The 16,983-nt window shown below is 52.2% G+C and overlaps 5 protein-coding genes across 5 annotated transcripts; 1 reads left to right on the top strand and 4 right to left on the bottom strand.

The window, feature by feature from the left end:
* Positions 1–213: 213 nt before the first annotated feature.
* Positions 214–2,815, bottom strand: HETIRDRAFT_330826 (uncharacterized protein; the record flags this gene model as incomplete). Its single annotated transcript, XM_009554330.1, has 5 exons — positions 214–1,017; positions 1,076–1,320; positions 1,373–2,114; positions 2,166–2,384; positions 2,444–2,815. 5 exons carry the CDS (start codon positions 2,813–2,815, stop codon positions 214–216), a joined length of 2,382 nt encoding a protein of 793 aa, XP_009552625.1.
* Positions 2,816–3,324: 509 nt separating this feature from the next.
* On the bottom strand, positions 3,325–7,831 carry HETIRDRAFT_330909 (uncharacterized protein; the record flags this gene model as incomplete). Its single annotated transcript, XM_009554329.1, has 7 exons — positions 3,325–3,537; positions 3,611–3,792; positions 3,845–3,976; positions 4,039–4,114; positions 4,165–4,323; positions 4,379–4,497; positions 7,759–7,831. 7 exons carry the CDS (start codon positions 7,829–7,831, stop codon positions 3,325–3,327), a joined length of 954 nt encoding a protein of 317 aa, XP_009552624.1.
* Positions 7,832–9,090: 1,259 nt separating this feature from the next.
* Positions 9,091–10,988, bottom strand: HETIRDRAFT_56307 (uncharacterized protein; the record flags this gene model as incomplete). Its single annotated transcript, XM_009554199.1, has 5 exons — positions 9,091–9,217; positions 9,341–9,431; positions 9,520–9,598; positions 9,681–10,328; positions 10,584–10,988. 5 exons carry the CDS (start codon positions 10,986–10,988, stop codon positions 9,091–9,093), a joined length of 1,350 nt encoding a protein of 449 aa, XP_009552494.1.
* Positions 10,989–11,520: 532 nt separating this feature from the next.
* HETIRDRAFT_56693 (uncharacterized protein) lies at positions 11,521–13,847 on the top strand (the record flags this gene model as incomplete). The annotated part of the gene is made up of 9 exons (XM_009554211.1): positions 11,521–11,747; positions 11,805–11,891; positions 11,991–12,288; positions 12,351–12,393; positions 12,454–12,608; positions 12,672–12,861; positions 12,916–13,124; positions 13,211–13,447; positions 13,512–13,847. 9 exons carry the CDS (start codon positions 11,521–11,523, stop codon positions 13,845–13,847), a joined length of 1,782 nt encoding a protein of 593 aa, XP_009552506.1.
* A 1,179-nt stretch (positions 13,848–15,026) lies between these two features.
* HETIRDRAFT_442452 (uncharacterized protein) lies at positions 15,027–16,654 on the bottom strand. Its single transcript, XM_009554328.1, has 7 exons — positions 16,554–16,654; positions 16,371–16,489; positions 16,157–16,315; positions 16,033–16,108; positions 15,837–15,968; positions 15,589–15,770; positions 15,027–15,523 (listed from the first exon to the last, which is right to left on the bottom strand). The coding sequence occupies exons 1-7, from the start codon at positions 16,624–16,626 to the stop codon at positions 15,284–15,286; spliced, it is 981 nt and encodes a 326-aa protein (XP_009552623.1). The 5' UTR covers positions 16,627–16,654; the 3' UTR covers positions 15,027–15,283.
* Positions 16,655–16,983: the final 329 nt, after the last annotated feature.

The following is a 16,983-nucleotide window of genomic DNA, read 5'->3' as shown; positions in this document are numbered from 1 at the left end:
AAGGGGAGAGAGAGGAAACGAGACGAATAAATGAACACGGCCATCGTTACAAAGTCGTGACTGGGCCAGGTAGATAGATAGGCATGGAGCACAAGAAAAGTACAAGAATCGGAAGGAGCGCGGCACTCTAGACACTTACAACGGCGCGCGACCCGGTCGGCAGACATGCGTCTTTTGACCAGCGCTCGCTCGCTCGCTGCGCGGGCGCAGGGCTCAGTAATCCTCCTCCTCCTTCACAATCGCGCCCCCGAACCCACCGTATCGCCCACCCGGCGCACCAGAGGCCCACGCTCCGTCGACGCTCGGCCGAGGCTTGAAGCTCTCCCGCCGCGCCCTCGACGCCTTGCGCGCGAGCACCTGCGGATTCGGCGGCGGCGCGGCGCGATAGACCGCCGTCGTGGAAGACGCGGTGCGCGGTGCGTGGCGATACGTGCCCGGGCCCACCGACGCGCCCAACGCGCGCGCCGGCGCGCGCCCGATCCCCAGCGTGTGATGCTGCGTGCCCGGCCGCGGGGCGGAGACGTTGCGTGTCGGCCGGGGGAGCGAGGACGCGGCGGTGGACGTCGAGAGCGAGAGCGACGCGGAGACGGGCTTGGGCATTGCAATTCTGCTCGGGGACGGCGGGCGGATGCGCGGGACAGGTGGGTTCCCCGGCGCGTTCCTGTACGCGGCCGTCGCGTCGCCGAGGCGGGGCCGCTTTTGCGGGACGGAGCGCAAGCCTTGGCTCGAGGCAGGGCGGACGGCGGGCGTGATGCTTCCCTTCCCACTGCTGCTGCTGCTGCTGCTGAGATGGTGGCCGTAGCCGGGCGCGTGCGCGGAGTTTGAGTTGGACGGCGTCGTGGCGCGCGGGGGTACCGAGCCTGCGCGCTGTCCCGGTTTGCGCCGCGCGTTCTCCTTGTCGCTGCTCAGGCCCGCGGCTTCGAGCAGGATCTGGAGCATGCTGGCGCTGTGGACGAGGAAGGGCCGGCCGGCTTCGGCTTCCCATGCTGGTATGGATGCGAGGAGGTCTTGTTCGAGCTGTGTAAGGCCAGGATGGTCAGAATATCGCGGGCGAATGAGAACGAACTGAACGCACGCGGGGTTTCTCCTTCTGAACGCGTTTGCGCATCTTCTCTTCCCGCAGCAACCGCCCTGGATCGCGGGGCCCACGACCTAGGAGGCGGTTCTGATCGGTGGCCGCGGACGCGAGCTCTTTCTCTTCTTCGCAGATGTCAAAGTACTTCCGTATGCTGCCAAGTAGGTGGGCCTTCATCCGCCGCTCATCCTTGAGCCGTTTGATCTCGTCCTCGTGGATGGTCAACAGTTCTTCCGTGTGTTCATCTTGATGGTTCTGTCAGACATCACCGCTGAAGATTGAGAACCGTAAACTTACCGTCGAAGAAGGGCGCGAAGTCCTCGCGTTCCTCATCCCCGACCATTAGCTCCTCCCAAAGCTTGCTGATCTCATCCCGCGCGTTCTGAATGAATGTGCCCATCATCTCTCTCTTCAGCTCGAGCATCCGCTCCAACTCCTCCTCATACGCTTGCTCCGTGTCCCCCGTACTCCCTCGATGAGCGTCCACGAACCCATCCATAGCCGAGTCAGGAACACCCAGACGCCGCCAAAGACCTTCTAGTTGATCATACATCGCCTGTATGCGCCCCTCGCGACGACGTTTGGTATCTTCGAGGTCAGAAACCACACCTTCAGCCCATGCCAGCAACCCTGGCGTCGGCTCTACACCTTCAAGTCCGACTATGTGGCCCTCAACCAGGCCTTCGCTGTCTGCTTCTTCCAGCCGAGCAGCAAAGCGAGCAAACACGAGTTCGTATGGCGTCTCAGGACGGTCGGGTTCGGAAGTGAGGAAAAGAGCGGGTGTGCGTGGTCTCGTTCGCGAACCTGGTGTAGGGGTGGCGAGGGAATCGGAAAGGAAAGGATCGGCGTTGAGGTTGAGGTTGGAGTTGCTGGTCCGCGTTGTGATGGGCCGAGAAAGGGCGGAGAGATGGAGAGAGGACGTCGAGGCTGCATTCGAGTCCGGAGAGAAATCAGAGATGGAAGGGGGTGCGATGCCAAGTTCTGTGTAAAGCCAATCTATCTGCACGAATATCGATTGCAGTTGCGCTACTCGCTTGGCCTGATAATACTTGAGAGGCGTTTATAGGGGAGCGAGCAAAATGATACTCACAACTTCACCTTTGCCACGAACAAGCTCCTTCTCCAATTTCGAGAAACGCTCGGGTGTGACGTCCCGATGTTGCACGTTCGCAGCATTCAAAAGATTCCCCTCCCCAGCGACTTTGGGCTCAAGAATGTCTTCCGCAAAGAATCCCTCCCCTAGTGTTCGGGATAGCACGGCAATCCGATTCGTGAGGGTGAGCAGCTGTTCGTATTTCGTATGATACAACTGAAAAACCGGGACATGAACGCTATGTAAACGACGAGAACACATTCATCGATGCGCACCTGTCTCAGCTTTTCCTGTAATTCTGTCAGCACGTCATAGCGTTTGGGGAGAACATGTTCCTTCCGAGCCTCTCCAACAGTGCTTCCTGGCCCCTTGATATGGCCACCCAATGCAACACCATACCTGTGGCATTCCTTCTCCACCCCCTCGCATTTCGATAGCCATTCATCCACCTGCTTCCGCCTGCCATCTATCTGATCCTCTACACATCGTGTCAATGTCTGTTGTAATGACAGTAGCTCATCTGCGAGTGCAGTCGGTGGTAGGCCTAGCTGCCCATGCAATGTCGGAAGTAATTGTGTCTGAGATTGGAGATGGGTGTGTAGAGAGTCAAGGAGTGACGTTATCGACGGTTGCGGCAACATCTCCATGTTGCGGTCGCCTTCGACGTACGTTCTATTAGCAGAGTGTTTGCAAGATAGCTTTCGTTGTCGTTGTCGTTGTCGTCGTCGTCGTCGCAGACAACGAAATGAAGCGCGAGGCGCGAGTTCAAACAGCACGTGATCGTGCCATACGTCGTGGACAAATATCCCTGAAAGTATGTAGATTGAATTGGTTGCCTTTTTCATGAAAATGAACTCGACCCCTCTACTGAATGTGATCATCATGAAGAGAATTGTTTCGTTCAGCGTTGTTCTGACCCCGCCCAATCACAAACCCAGAATGCTCCAAAGACAATGGTGCTTGACAAGCAAAGCGCAGTTGAACGGCACAACATATCACTGAGCAGCAATCAAGTTCAAAATTGGGCCCTTGTAGCAACAAGTACATGGTGAGACGATACACTTCAACAATATCAAAAAGTACATATTCGTGGCGCATCAACCTACACACACGACCAACAGGAAATAATTCATACTTCTTCCACGCGCTTTGAAATCTACACATCACTCCGCTCATCAATTGTGTCTTTTTGGGCCTCCGTTAGCTGCGATATGTGCACCTCGAGTGGCCGCATTGCGTAGTCCCGATTGTGCATTTGGCCGATCGGGTTACCAACCCCAGAAGAGCCCTTTTGACGTGAAGGGGCAACTTTCGCAACACCGATACGAATGATGACCATGTAAAATGCGATCGAAATGATCGGCATGATCTAGCACCGAAGGTATGGAGGCGTCAGGATCCTCAACAACGATGCCAAAGACAGAATAGTGAAAACTCCTCACCATATCAAGGACAACATATTGTCCATTGGAATGATCGACGAAACACAATAGTGTTGTAAGAAGGGTGACAGAGTATAATACACCAGCGTCAATGACAATAAGGAGCACAGGCATAAGCGTAGAGCCGCCAAGGTGATTTCGGGCGCGAGAATTTATCTGCCAGATCCGAAATGCGAGGAGGACTAACAGGGGATATTAGCAACCGAAGCTTACAACCCCGACGAAGGAGCGTACGTGTGCAGATGAGGTTGGTAGAGAGCGTAGATGACAAAAAGGCTGTAACCCAATGTCCAGTCCGTTGTGAGAAAATATCATGATATATTTGAGGGGCATGCGAGCAAGCCCAAAGACTTCCAATGGCTGTGGCTGTAGCGTAGATGTATGCGCCCATCAGAGTCAGAGCAATCGTGCATAGATGTCCTACTCACTAGCAACCCCAGCCAACATGATCAAGGGAAATATGATGATATAGATGGATTGCCAGACCATATAACAGCGATAAATCTGGAACACCATTGTGAATGAGGATCAAATCTCGATGTATGGGTGCTTACGACTACACCGTCGCCCAGCACGGTCTGCAATGTATATATCGCGTTCTTGAAAATGAAGGTGGGCTGCGAAGGCTCGGAGAACCACTTGCCAGGGCCACCTTGATAGTTTCTGTTATTCACAAGTCCCAAGATGATTCGATGTATATTGACTGCGAGATGCTCATGATCCAGCCTTTCAACGAAGCACGGCTTGGAATCAAAGTGATGCACTTACCATGGTACTGAACACAAAGAGCAGTATTGCAACAACAACCATTGGTCGGTTGACTTCCTTCGTTGACCGGCGGAAGAATAGGACCCATAGTGTTATGGCGAACATAAAGAGGGAGAATCCTGGGTGCGATGTTCATGTGTATGTCAGTCGCGAGGAGATCATATGACGTGCTCGGCAAGCTCACCATATAAGATACCCTCCAAAACTGTCGAAATGATACCAGCCTTGTCGAGGGATATACCACTAAACTTGTCCATGACGAACGGAGCAGCGTGACACTCGAGGGAGGGAGGTGTAGGGACGAGCAACCCTAGACTCTGTTTGCGCATGGACCTCTTAACCTACTATGAGCGCTAGAGCCACCCAGCCTCATCATTGATTTAAGGCATTCCATCAAGCCTGTTGTTAAAAAGGTGTTCGTCAGTCTCCAGTCCTACACCTCACAGTGGTGGATTCAGCTCTGTCTCCGTCCATTACCTTCGTTCGCTACCACATTCGTGAGATTGATGAGTGGTGGACCCAGATGTAGATAGGCTCGAAACGAACACTGGACTTCGAGCCGGGGTTTGTTCAGCACCTAGCGACAAGGAATAAGTGAGGTGCTGATTCTGGACCTTCGCCATACATACTTGGAAACATGCAGTGCAAGCAACGACGGAGGTTCATGTTTCCATTTGAGCAAGATCAGGATCAGATCACAATCATGTCAGAAAGAACAGCACAAGTTTGATGAGGACCATCATAAAAGCGCCGTACGCGATGTACAAATAACCTTTTTCAGCGATACAAAAACGGAAGCCGGATGTAGGCATGGGCAAGGGAGACATGGTCTACGTACTGCTCCTGAGGAGACGCACCATTCGCCTGAAGATGGTGCTAAAACAATACCCAATCGGTGTCGATGACCAGTGTGGAGCTTTAGTGATAGACGTGGGTCCAGGTGGGTCCATCAGATAAGAACGGGAGAGCCATGCTCTGCAATGGCGAAGAATATCGCAAAATGACCCTTCAAATCCTTGAATGCGAGCCTCGTCAACAAAGAATACGGATATACGGAGACCACATCGGAGAGTGCTGCCTTAGGGAGAATAACAAAACTTCCCGGCTCCTTAAATTGACATACCCTTTTCCATCCCTCGGATTTCGAAATAATCCACCTGCTTCCGTCTGCCATCTATCTGATCCTCTACACATCGTGTCAATGTCTGCTGTAGTGACAATAGCCCATCTGCGAGTGCAGTCGGTGGCAGGCCTAACTGTCTATGCAACGTCGGGTGTGTAGAGATTTAGGGAGCAATAAACTGGACGGTTGGGGAGAGATCCTCATGGAGTAGGTGGCCTTTGAAATCTGTTTGGTAGCAGAACGTTTGCAGAGAGGCTTTGGTCGTCGTCGTCAGTCGTCGCGAGCACCAAAATCGGGCGCAACGCGCGAGTTCAAACAGCACGTGCACCGCATGGGAGATCCAGAACACGACGCACAACTACTACAGTAGTACTTTCTTGGCAATATTAATCGCACAGACGAGCCGAACATTAGCTGGCACTGTGCTCATAAACCTTCGTCGGAGAGGAAGACGGGGTTTCCTTGCCTCGAATGTACTACTAAATGAGATGTCTGAGACTGAGTAATGCCGGGTAATGTCGCAACTTGAGCGTGACTTCGCTAGTTATCGGATTATTTGTTACCTGAGAGCTGTGGTATCAAAAAGCCCATACTGCAGGCCAAAAATGAACGGTTCAGACCACTTCCATGGTTTGCCTGATGAACAACTCAGAAAATTCGCCATGGACCCCACATGATTACCCCGACATGCTCTAGAGCGCGACGCTGAGCAGACAAATGAACCTGTACTTTTACTCGACGTGCCATATCACCGAGTGTCAACACCAGTTTGGGTGAAATAGACTTCGAGGAGCATTGCTATAATGAAAGGTACAACTTCACGCATCAATGTTATGATGAAACATACAAGAAGAATTTGGCTAACGACTGGCTGCATCCCACGAGTCGCTTTGCTTTGGGTGAGGTCTCACTGTCAGTCTGTCGACAATAATAGCGGCACAAAGACTGCCAATATCAACTTCCCGCGTCGGAAAGTAAATCATGCCTCTTCTGCGTGCTTTGATATCGGCCCACTTTGTTGATCGACATCGTCTGTTTGGCTCTCCGTCAGATGCGTGATGTGTACCGCGAGTCGCCGCATCGCGTGGCCCCGATTCTGCGTCTGACCGATCCTGTTACCAACCGCAGAAGTGTCCCCGTGGCGTGAAGTGGCAGCTTGCGCGACGCCGATACGAATGATGACCATGTAAAACGTGATCGAGGTGATCGGCGTGATCTAGTACCAACAACACGGAAGTGTCAGAATACTTGGTGTAAATGGCGAAAGTAGAAATAGAGAACAGGCTCTCACCATGTCGAGGACAACCTATACGCCGTTGGAGTGAGTGACAAAACATACCAGTGCTGAAAGGATGGTGACGGAGTATAATAGACCAGCATCGATGATGATGAGCAGCACAGGCATGAGCGTGGAGCCGCCATGGTGATTTCGGACGCGAGAATTTATCTGCCATATCCGGAATGCAAGGAGGACTCAAAGTCGAAAAGAGATGGTGTCAGCAACCAACTGGAACTCATGACTAGAATCGAAAGGCGTACATGTGCAGATAAGGTTGGTGGACAGCGTAGATGAGTAGAAGGCCGTGATCCACTGTCCTGTGCGTTGGAAGAAAATACCGCCTTGCGTTGGAGTGGCCTGCGAGCAAGCCCAGACACTTCCAGCGGCTGTGACTGTAGCACGAATAGTCATAGTAATTAGAACAAAGCAGTACTCGCGAATAGATACTTGACTCACCTGCGACACCAGACAACATGATCAAGGGAAATATGATTACATAGACAGATTGCCAGACCATATAGCAGCGATATATCTGGAAAAGGATGAACGACTATGAACACATAATAAACCGAACACTAACCACCACACCGTCGCCCAGCACAGTCTGGAATGAATAGATCGCGTTCTTGAAAACGAACGTGGACTGTGAAGGATCGGCGAACCACGCGGCAGGGCCATTTGGGAAGTTTCTGTGATCCACAAGACCTGAGATGGTTCGATGTATGTCGACTCCGAGATGCTAAGATTCGAAACTTTCAGCGAGGGGCAGCCCGTGTTTAGGGTGAAATACGTACCATGGTACTAAACGCAAAGAGCAATACCGCAACAACAACCATGGGTCTGTTGACGTCCTTCGTTGATCGGCGGTAGAGTAGAACTCATAGTGTTATGGCGAACATAAAGAAGGAGAATCCTAGGCGCAATGTTTGAGTGTATGTCAGTCGCGAAGAAATTGTAGGACACGCTCGGCAATCTCACTATACAAGACCCCCTCGATTACTGTTGAGATAATACTAGCTTTTTCGAGGGGTATATCACTGAATGCGGCCATGACGGAAGGGCAAGACACTCGAAGGAGGGAGGTGTAGGTACGAGCAAATCTGGACTTTTTTTGGCGTATGGACCCCTTGTACTTATGCGCTAAAGCCACACAGTCCCATCATTACAATCCATCAAGCCTGCTGTCAAAAAAGTGTTCGTCCTCCCGTCTTACACCTCACACTCATAAACTAGCTCTGTCTCCGTCCTTTACCTTCGTTCGCTAGATTTATGAGTGGTGAACCTAGATTTCGATAGGCTCGAAATAAATACTGAACTTGAGCCAAAATTTGGCCAGCAATCAGCAATAATGAATTATGAGTGAGCTGCTGATTCTGGATCTTCGCTAGACATACCTAGAAACATGCAGTGCAAGCAACGACGAAGGTTCGTGCTTCCATTCGAGCAAGATCAGTGTCAGATCACAATCATGTCAGAAAGAACAGCGCGCCGTGGAAGAGGGCCCTCATGAAAGTGCCATACGCGATGTACAAATAACCTTTTTCAGAGATACGAAAATGGAAGCCCAATGCAGGCATGGCTAGGGGAGACATGGTCTACGTAAGTACAGCTCTCGATGATGAGACATACCATTCGCCTATTATCGCTGGCCGTTGTAGGGAGGATCAACATTGTGAGCGACAAAGGTGATGATGAGAGCTCCTCTCATTCTATTCCGCACCAGATGATGAACAACTCAAAGATTTGCCAGCCTAGCCTAGAGCAACCGCGAGGCAGAAGTGAGTGCGCCGGCCGGAACAATGACACAGAACGAGACGCACCAATGAAGGAGCGCAACCTTCAGAAGAAAAAAAGAGAAGTGACCAATCGGGATCCTGAGGCAGATGGGAAGCAGTTTGTGCACCTCAGGCGAGTCATTGTCAAGAGCAAAGAAAAATGAAGATGATCAGAGCGACATTCTTTGCCACGTTCTTCATCTGGATAGCGAAAGAAGGATCCGAATTTGAACCGTTGTCCTGCCGAAGATGTTCGAAAGGTACGCCACCACTGTACGTACGGCTAGGGTAGTCGAGCGACAAGACGACTCGAGGCAGAGGTTGAAGACGAGAATCATCCGTAGGATGAGAATGCGCACTGGGAAGATATTAAAGCGTTGTAAAATTACATCAGAGCGACCCCGAGCACCTGAACCATGAGCGTGACGATTTGTATCAGCGTATACACCAGAAACGAAAAGTGAAAAAAGAAATCGATGAAGACCAAGCGAAACGATCAACATCAGACGCACGGAACCCCATGGGGACAACCTGCTCAGGCCGCGTACCCCTGGCCTTGCTTCGTAGTCTCGATTTTAGCCTCAAAGAACTCTCTGATATCAGCTTCTGCGACGACCTTGCCCTCCTGTGCGAACGGGCGCAGGAATTTGACGAGGTCGTTCCTGTAGCGCACGCGCGCGCGATAATCAGCATCAGTATGAGCGTCAGCCTTCATCAAAAACGCAGCATTCCTTGATTGTTTCAAGGATGACAAGGAAGAGATGGAAGGCGCCTTAGGCACGCACCTCATATCATTGAATGCACGAATACCATCGAGCGCTCGCTCGCGCGGGATGTTATCTAGCGCCCGCGCGCCCAGTTCTTCGAGGGAAAGTTCTGATGATAGATGAAGACAAGACAGCATCAGCGCCAGTCAGATATCGTCTCGTTCAGGAAGACTTTTCTCAAGAAGAACAGCACGCACGGGAGTCAGGGTCCTCGGGTGGCTCGTATGTTTCCTCTTCATCAAGCAGATACGGATGTTCCTGTAGCTGTGGGAGGCACTGGGAACGTGAACACGCGTATATAGATGAATAGCTCAGGCGTGAGATGGTCTTCTCAGAATAGCAAACTGGGCGAGCTTACCGAGTCGCAACGGCACCATCGCGTTCGCCAGTCGCCGGTCAAGAAAATATCACCGTTCCCTAGCAATTGTGATGGGTCCTGCTCTTTCACGTCGAGCGCGGCGAAAATGTGCTCTGCAGCAGGATTGGCAACTGGCGCCAAACACGCGTTCGTCCGTGTAGAAGACAATTCCCCAGACGAGAATGGCTCCGAAAGCACCAACCTCGCTTTCTTGGCGTCCGGTTGCGCGCTCGGATCCAGAGGCAAGAGGGGGCGCTTTGTGCCGACCTCGACTGGGCCGTCATCAGTAACGTCGACGTTTACAGTTTCGTTCACGTTCGCGCTCGGAGCGCTGCCTTCGACGATGTGCCACGCCGCACCGGAGTCGTCGCGGGAGACCATCATAACGCCCTCTGTGCCCGCCCATCGTCGGAGGATGGGGATGCGCGCGACGCAGGGGCCGCAGACCAGCGCATCGTAGTCGGTGCCTGTGATCAGCGGGGGTGGGAGCCCTGAGGAGGAGGCTTCAGAATGGGTGTCATCGTCGCCATCGCTCGTCGCAGCGCTATGTTCGTGGGATTCTGTGGGCGCGGGGTCCTCACGTGCGGGCGTAGATTCGCGCGAGGACGGCTTGTCGCGGAGGTTGAGGCAGGATTCGTGAAGCCAGTCCTGGGAAGATGTCAACATGGCAAATTGGTTGGCTATGAAATAAAAACGACAGGAACAAACAATGAAAACTAGAGTCAGAACAATTGTCGTAAAAGAGATCTCCAAGAACCATTCCCTTTTCCACACAACGAAAGACGCGGATTATATTGACACAGATAGAGACAAACTTTCCCTCTTTTGGTAATTATTTCGAGCCGGATGATGGTACGCATAGAATGTGTAATGAAGCTCAGGAGAAACAAATTCGAGACTCACCTCACATACCAGACATTGGATCATCGTTTCTCTCTCTAGGGACGCGTCATAGTGTCTCCCGCACCTACAAAAAACACCCTGAAAATTCTTTCCGTACGGGTTTGACGCGTTCTCCTCCTCCGGAGTTCTATGAAGCGTACATGCGTGCGAGAGGGACACGGTAGGGCAGTCGCACCGAAAGTGACGCTTCGGGAACAGCTCGAGCTGCTCGTGGTCTGTGTGGCAGGCAATAGAGCATGCTGAGCAAATCCCTCTGGGAGCGGCGCACGTTTGGCAGAGATACACGGCCTGCCGAATGTGTCCGAGGGAGTAGGTGCAGTGCGTAAACTGATGAGGGAGAGCTTCAGCGGCCTCTTGAACGAGGGCAGCTTGGGAGGCTATGTAGTTCATCAGCGTCTCGGCCATTATGTGTGTCGCAGGATTAATTATGAGGATTGAGGTCCAAATGAAAATAAAGCAGGCTGGAAAGGATTGGAGCGGTAACTGTGATATGTTTTTGAGAGCAATGGGAGACCCAACAGCCCTACAGCAGCACTGCCGGCGGCATTGGGATCGACCACCTCGGGTTAGGGTCAGCGAGGCACGGCCGGCTCCGAAGCTGGCTCTGCCGCCGGCGAACCTGCTTTGGCTCCTACATCCACAGTTTGAAGAAGAGTTCATGAAGCTTTGGTTCAAATTGTGGTAGGCAGCATCTTCAAACATCGCCATAATGAGCACTTCCATAACACTCATTTTTGTGGTTGATCACATCTAAACAGTAAACGTTAACCATCGACCACAGACATCTGCAGAGATCGAATCACGATCGCCTTATAGATTTCATCCGACGTTATCTGCTCGCCGACTGGACCTGCCCCGAGTCAGTTACGACTTAATATAACGAGTACCTTTCCAACCTCGTCGCAGCCAATTTCTCTTCTCTCCTCCGCCTTCGACCATGCCAGTCCCCGCGTCCACCATCAAAGGGCCTGACCCGATTCTCCTCACGCTGTTTGCGAACCGCTTCATGAGCGTCGCAGAAGCAATGGGACGATCCCTTCAGCAGACCTCTATTAGCACCAACATCAAGGAGCGCCTCGATTTCTCTTGCGCGCTCTTCGCGCCCGATGGAGACCTCGTCGCGAACGCGCCGTTCATTCCCATTCACTTGGGATCTATGAGCTTGTGAGTAACTCCTGTCAACAGCAATGGCAGTTGTACATTATTGAAGTGGTGTGGTAGCGCTGTGAAGTACCAGATGCAGCTCTATGGGAAGGACTTGAAGGAGGGGGACGTGTTGATGACCAACTCCCCACACGCGGGCGGCTCGTAAGTCATTACCTTTGCTTCAATGGTGCCTAGGTGTTGTAGCGCCCACCGCGCTATCTCACATCTTCAGATCGTATATGTTGAAATTCTGTTTCCCAGTCACCTCCCCGACATCACTATCATCAGCCCTGTCTTCGACCCGAAGACGAAAGAGATCATATTCTTCACGGCCTCACGCGGGCACCATGCTGATATTGGCGGTATTCTTCCTGGCTCTATGCCTCCGACCTCGGTGAACATTTTCGAGGAGGGTGCGGAGATCGTCAGCTTCAAGGTCGTCAACAACGGCGTGTTTGACCAGAAGGGTCTTTACGAGTACATGCTCGACAAGCCGGCCCAATATCCCGGTAGTTCGGGGTGTAGGAACATCAGAGATGTCGAAAGCGATCTTAAAGCGGTAAGTCTCCGAGGCTCGGCATATGTCTAAATGGGTTGGCCTAAGGTTCTTATGTCCCGAAGCAAATTGCCGCTAACCACAAGGGCATTCAGCTCATCCATTCAAGTATGTAAAGAATCCCTTTTAAGGAATCGCACATGTATACTAACGACGAGACAAATGCAGTCGTGGATGACTATGGCCTCGAGACAGTCCAGGAATATATGCTGCACATTCGTTCCAACGCCGAGGCCTCAGTACGCAATCTCCTCCGCGAAGTGGTCCAAAAATCCGGCGCAAACGTTCTCAGCGCGGTCGACTATCTCGACGATGGCTCTCCCGTTCGTACACCTCACGTACCTTCTCCTCATCCCCATACGCACCCTCACACACCGTTTCTCCAGATCCACCTGAAAGTGGAGATTGATGAAAAGGCTGGCTCCGCCGTTTTGGACTTCGAAGGCACCGGCTGCGAAGTCCGGGGGAACCTCAACGCCCCGATCTCGGTAGTGCATTCCGCCGTTATATACTGCATGCGGTCCATGCTTGACCTCGACATCCCTCTCAACGCTGGTTGTCTCGTTCCCCTCGACAGTATGTCCCTTGCCTATGCCATCATAACATGCTCGTATTGACGATTAGCACCAGTTCGGATACCAAAGGGCAGTTTGCTCTCGCCCTCGCGCACGGCGGCCGTCTGCGGCGGCAACGTTCTCACCTCGCAACGCATTGTCGACGTCGTCCTCAAGGCCTTCCACGCGTGCTCCGCAAGCCAGGGCTGCACGAACAACCTCACCTTCGGTGCCGGCGGCAAAGACGCAGACGGGAACAATATCGCCGGGTGGGGATACTACGAGGTACGTTTTCCCACACCCGATCGTTGCATGCTTGCTCCTAAACTAGGAGCTGTCGGCTACTGACCGTGATGGCGCTTCAACCGTAGACGATTGCCGGCGGCTCGGGCGCAGGGCCAACGTGGCACGGGACGTCGGGCGTGCACACGCACATCACGAATACGCGGATCGGAGACGTCGAAATTCTCGAGCGGCGGTATCCGCTGCTCCTGCACCAGTTCGGACTCCGAGAGGGCTCGGCAGGCGATGGTAAATATCGTGGCGGAGAAGGTGTCGTGCGAGAGATAGAATTCACGGAGCCGCTGCAAGTCTCCATTCTCTCCGAGGTCAGTCCTTCTCTATCTCTCTCGCCATACGACATGAGGCTGACAGCACCCTGCACATACGCAGCGGAGGACACGCCAACCGTACGGACTTGAAGGTGGCGGCTCTGGCGGCCTCGGGCGAAACACCTGGGTGAAGCAGGCGCGGCGCGGCGATGGCGACCTGCTAGACGGTGAATCCAAGAAGATGCAGGAGCCGCGCAGGGTCAATATCGGCGGCAAGGCGACGGTGTGGATGGGCAAGGGCGACCGGCTGCTGATCGAGACGCCCGGAGGCGGCGGTTGGGGGCTCCCCGAAGCGGTAGAGAGAGAACTAGAGGAGCAGGAGGACCTAGCGCACGTCAAGGCGTGGGCAGCGCGGGGAAGTCTGGCGGAAAGGGAGGCGGCACAGGCGGGATTTTGATCAATATGTGAGTGTTGATACAAACTTGAACAGAATCGTAGGTGTGTATTTCTTCTGTATGCTTATCTGCGCACGCTTTTCTTGAACATTTGGAACCACGATGCGATATTTTCGAATTTCTGATAAAGACAAGTTGAATATGGTCGCACGAAGTCAGAATTCTCTGTTGAGCTCTACACCTGTCAGCGAATCTTGTTCCTCCAAATCACAGTGATAAGAGCAACAGTGACGATTATATCCCTCACATCGCATCTTACTTCAGCGATGGCATTATTTTTGTGTTCAGCTCCCAGGAGGTACAACGTCAGAGCGGCAGCTTGCTCCTTCCCATGCCAAGCGATCTTTGTTTCGTAGCCCCTGGCAGTCATTGGAACGCGTCTAACATATCAAGTATTTTCAAGTGAATCATGACCCTGCATGACATGCGTCTAATTTTCGCCTTGACATATTCACTACCGCCATCAGAATCATCATGCAAGCTGATACTTGTGGCAGTGACACGATGGCTATTGATTGAGGTGGTTACAATGACCCACATTAATTGTACTTTTTCCATCAGATGCATGAACAATAGACTGCTGGCTGGGCGGTCGTCTGCAGTCGTTCGCACTCAATTTTATGGCACTTACGAGGCCATTGATCTAAGCATCATGAGCTGCTGCCCCAATCAAAGCGAAACTTTGCGTGGTGCCCGGGATACAAACAATGACCGGATGACCTCTGAGACCTCCGAAGCATGCTGTTCACCAGCGGTCATCTGAGGGCTGTGTATTCAGCGGGTATCATGTCACTGTTCTTGACCAGGGTCCTGCTGGGTACCGGTTTTCCTCATCAAGTGTAAACATCTCGCAGGATGCCGGAGATGAGCGGTCGGACTAACGTCACGCGAATTCCGAACGTGGACGATTTTGGACGGTCGTTGCATTCGGATGCGGTTAGTAAGGTGCATGCAAGCGAGGGTTCAACCTAGCTAACGATAGATGGGAGGGCTTGTTTCTTCCATGAGAACGCAACCAAGACTTCTGCCGAGTCTGCCCAGCGTGGAGGTTGGCACCGCGGACTACCCGGCTGTGGACCCCGCACGATTGATTTTGATACCTCAGCATATTCTAAAGCATGATGGCGGTCAAAGACGTTTGACAAGCGAGCCACTGCGTTTGATGACGGAGCATGTGAATTGAAGGTTGGGCGCTCTTGTAGAAACTAGTATTCATTGATGGGCCTCGAAAGCGTTGGTACATTGGAAGGATGTCCCTTCACGAGATAAAGAAAATAATAAAACATACAAGAAGCAAATGGTAAACGACTGGCTGCATTCGACAGGTCACTTTGGGTGGGGGGTATCACCGTCAATCGGAACAACGGCTGATAAAAACAGGGCTACACAGGGGCCAACTCCTCGCGTCTATCTGCACGCACCATTATCGAGAAGTAGCTCATACTTCTTCCGCGTGCTTTGAGATCGAGGCGTCACTGCGCTGATCGATTTTGTCTTTTTGGCTCTCCGTGAGTTGCGAGATGTGTACCTCGAGTGGTCGCATCGCGTAGTCCCGGTTCTGTGTCTGACTGAGCGCATTCCCAAACCCTGAAGAGTCGCCTTGATGTGAAGGGGTGACTTTCGCAATACCGACACGAATGATGACCATGTAAAATACGATCGAGATGATCGGCATAACCTAGTACCAAGGGTTCGGAAGTGTATCGGCACGCCAACGAAGAGAGAACAGTGATAAGCTCGCACCATGTCAAGGACAACATATTGCCCATTCGAATGATTGACGAAACATAATAGTGCTGAAAGGAGAGTGACGGAGTATAATAGACCAGCATCGATGATGATGAGCAGCACAGGCATGAGCGTGGAGCCGCCATGGTGATTTCGGACGCGAGAATTTATCTGCCATATCCGGAATGCAAGGAGGACTCAAAGTCGAAAAGAGATGGTGTCAGCAACCAACTGGAACTCATGACTAGAATCGAAAGGCGTACATGTGCAGATAAGGTTGGTGGACAGCGTAGATGAGTAGAAGGCCGTGATCCACTGTCCTGTGCGTTGGAAGAAAATACCGCCTTGCGTTGGAGTGGCCTGCGAACAAGCCCAGACACTTCCAGCGGCTGTGACTGTAGCACAAATAGTCATGGTAATTAGAACAAAGCAGTATTCGCGAATAGATACTTGACTCACCTGCGACACCAGACAACATGATCAAGGGAAATATGATTATATAGACAGATTGCCAGACCATATAGCAGCGATATATCTGGAAAAGGATGAACGACTATGAACACATAATAAACCGAACACTAACCACTACACCGTCGCCCAGCACAGTCTGGAATGAATAGATCGCGTTCTTGAAGACGAACGTGAACTGTGAAGGATCGGCGAACCACGCGGCAGGGCCATTTGGGAAGTTTCTGTTATCCACAAGACCTTGCATGATCCGATGTATGTCGACTCCGAGATGCTAAGATTCAAAACATTCAGCGAAGCGCAGCCCTTGGCCTGAGTGAGATACGTACCATGGTACTGAACGCAAAGAGCAGCACCGCAACGACAACCATGGGTCTATTGACGTCCTTCGTCGCCCGGTGATAGAAGAGAACCCATAGAGTGATACCAAACATGAAAAGGGAAAACCCTGAGCGCGTTGATTTCATGTATGTCAGTCTCAAAACGTCAAACGAAGCTCTCAACAAGCTGACCATATAAGAGCCCTTCCATCACAGTCGAGACGATACCAGCTCTGTCGAGGGGAACACCATTGTATGTGGTCATGACGGAGGGACGGAACACTCAAGGTTACAAAGGGGAAGGAGGTGAACGAACGAGCAATATCGAGTCTCACATGGATTTTTAAGATACTTGAGCGCCAAAGTCACTGAGTCCCATATCCAGGCTTCCGCTTCGAACGAATTGCATCAAGCGCACTGTCAAAAGAGTGTTCTTTCTCCGGAAGGTCTTCGCTGGCCCCCGAGGACCACTTCAGGCTCGTGGGGCAGAGGCGGACGCTGAAACGGGATGCAACCACCTCAAAAGTTCGCTTGGCTTCGTTCGCCATCGGATGCCCTAGTTGCCTAGACCCATGGCAAACCCAGTAGAATCCAGACACGCATGATTCGTGAACCGGTGCCC

The sequence above is a fragment of the Heterobasidion irregulare genome (genome assembly GCF_000320585.1).
Source record: "Heterobasidion irregulare TC 32-1 unplaced genomic scaffold scaffold_13, whole genome shotgun sequence".
NCBI lineage: Eukaryota > Fungi > Basidiomycota > Agaricomycetes > Russulales > Bondarzewiaceae > Heterobasidion > Heterobasidion irregulare.
This window is presented reverse-complemented; position numbering and strand designations above follow the sequence as displayed.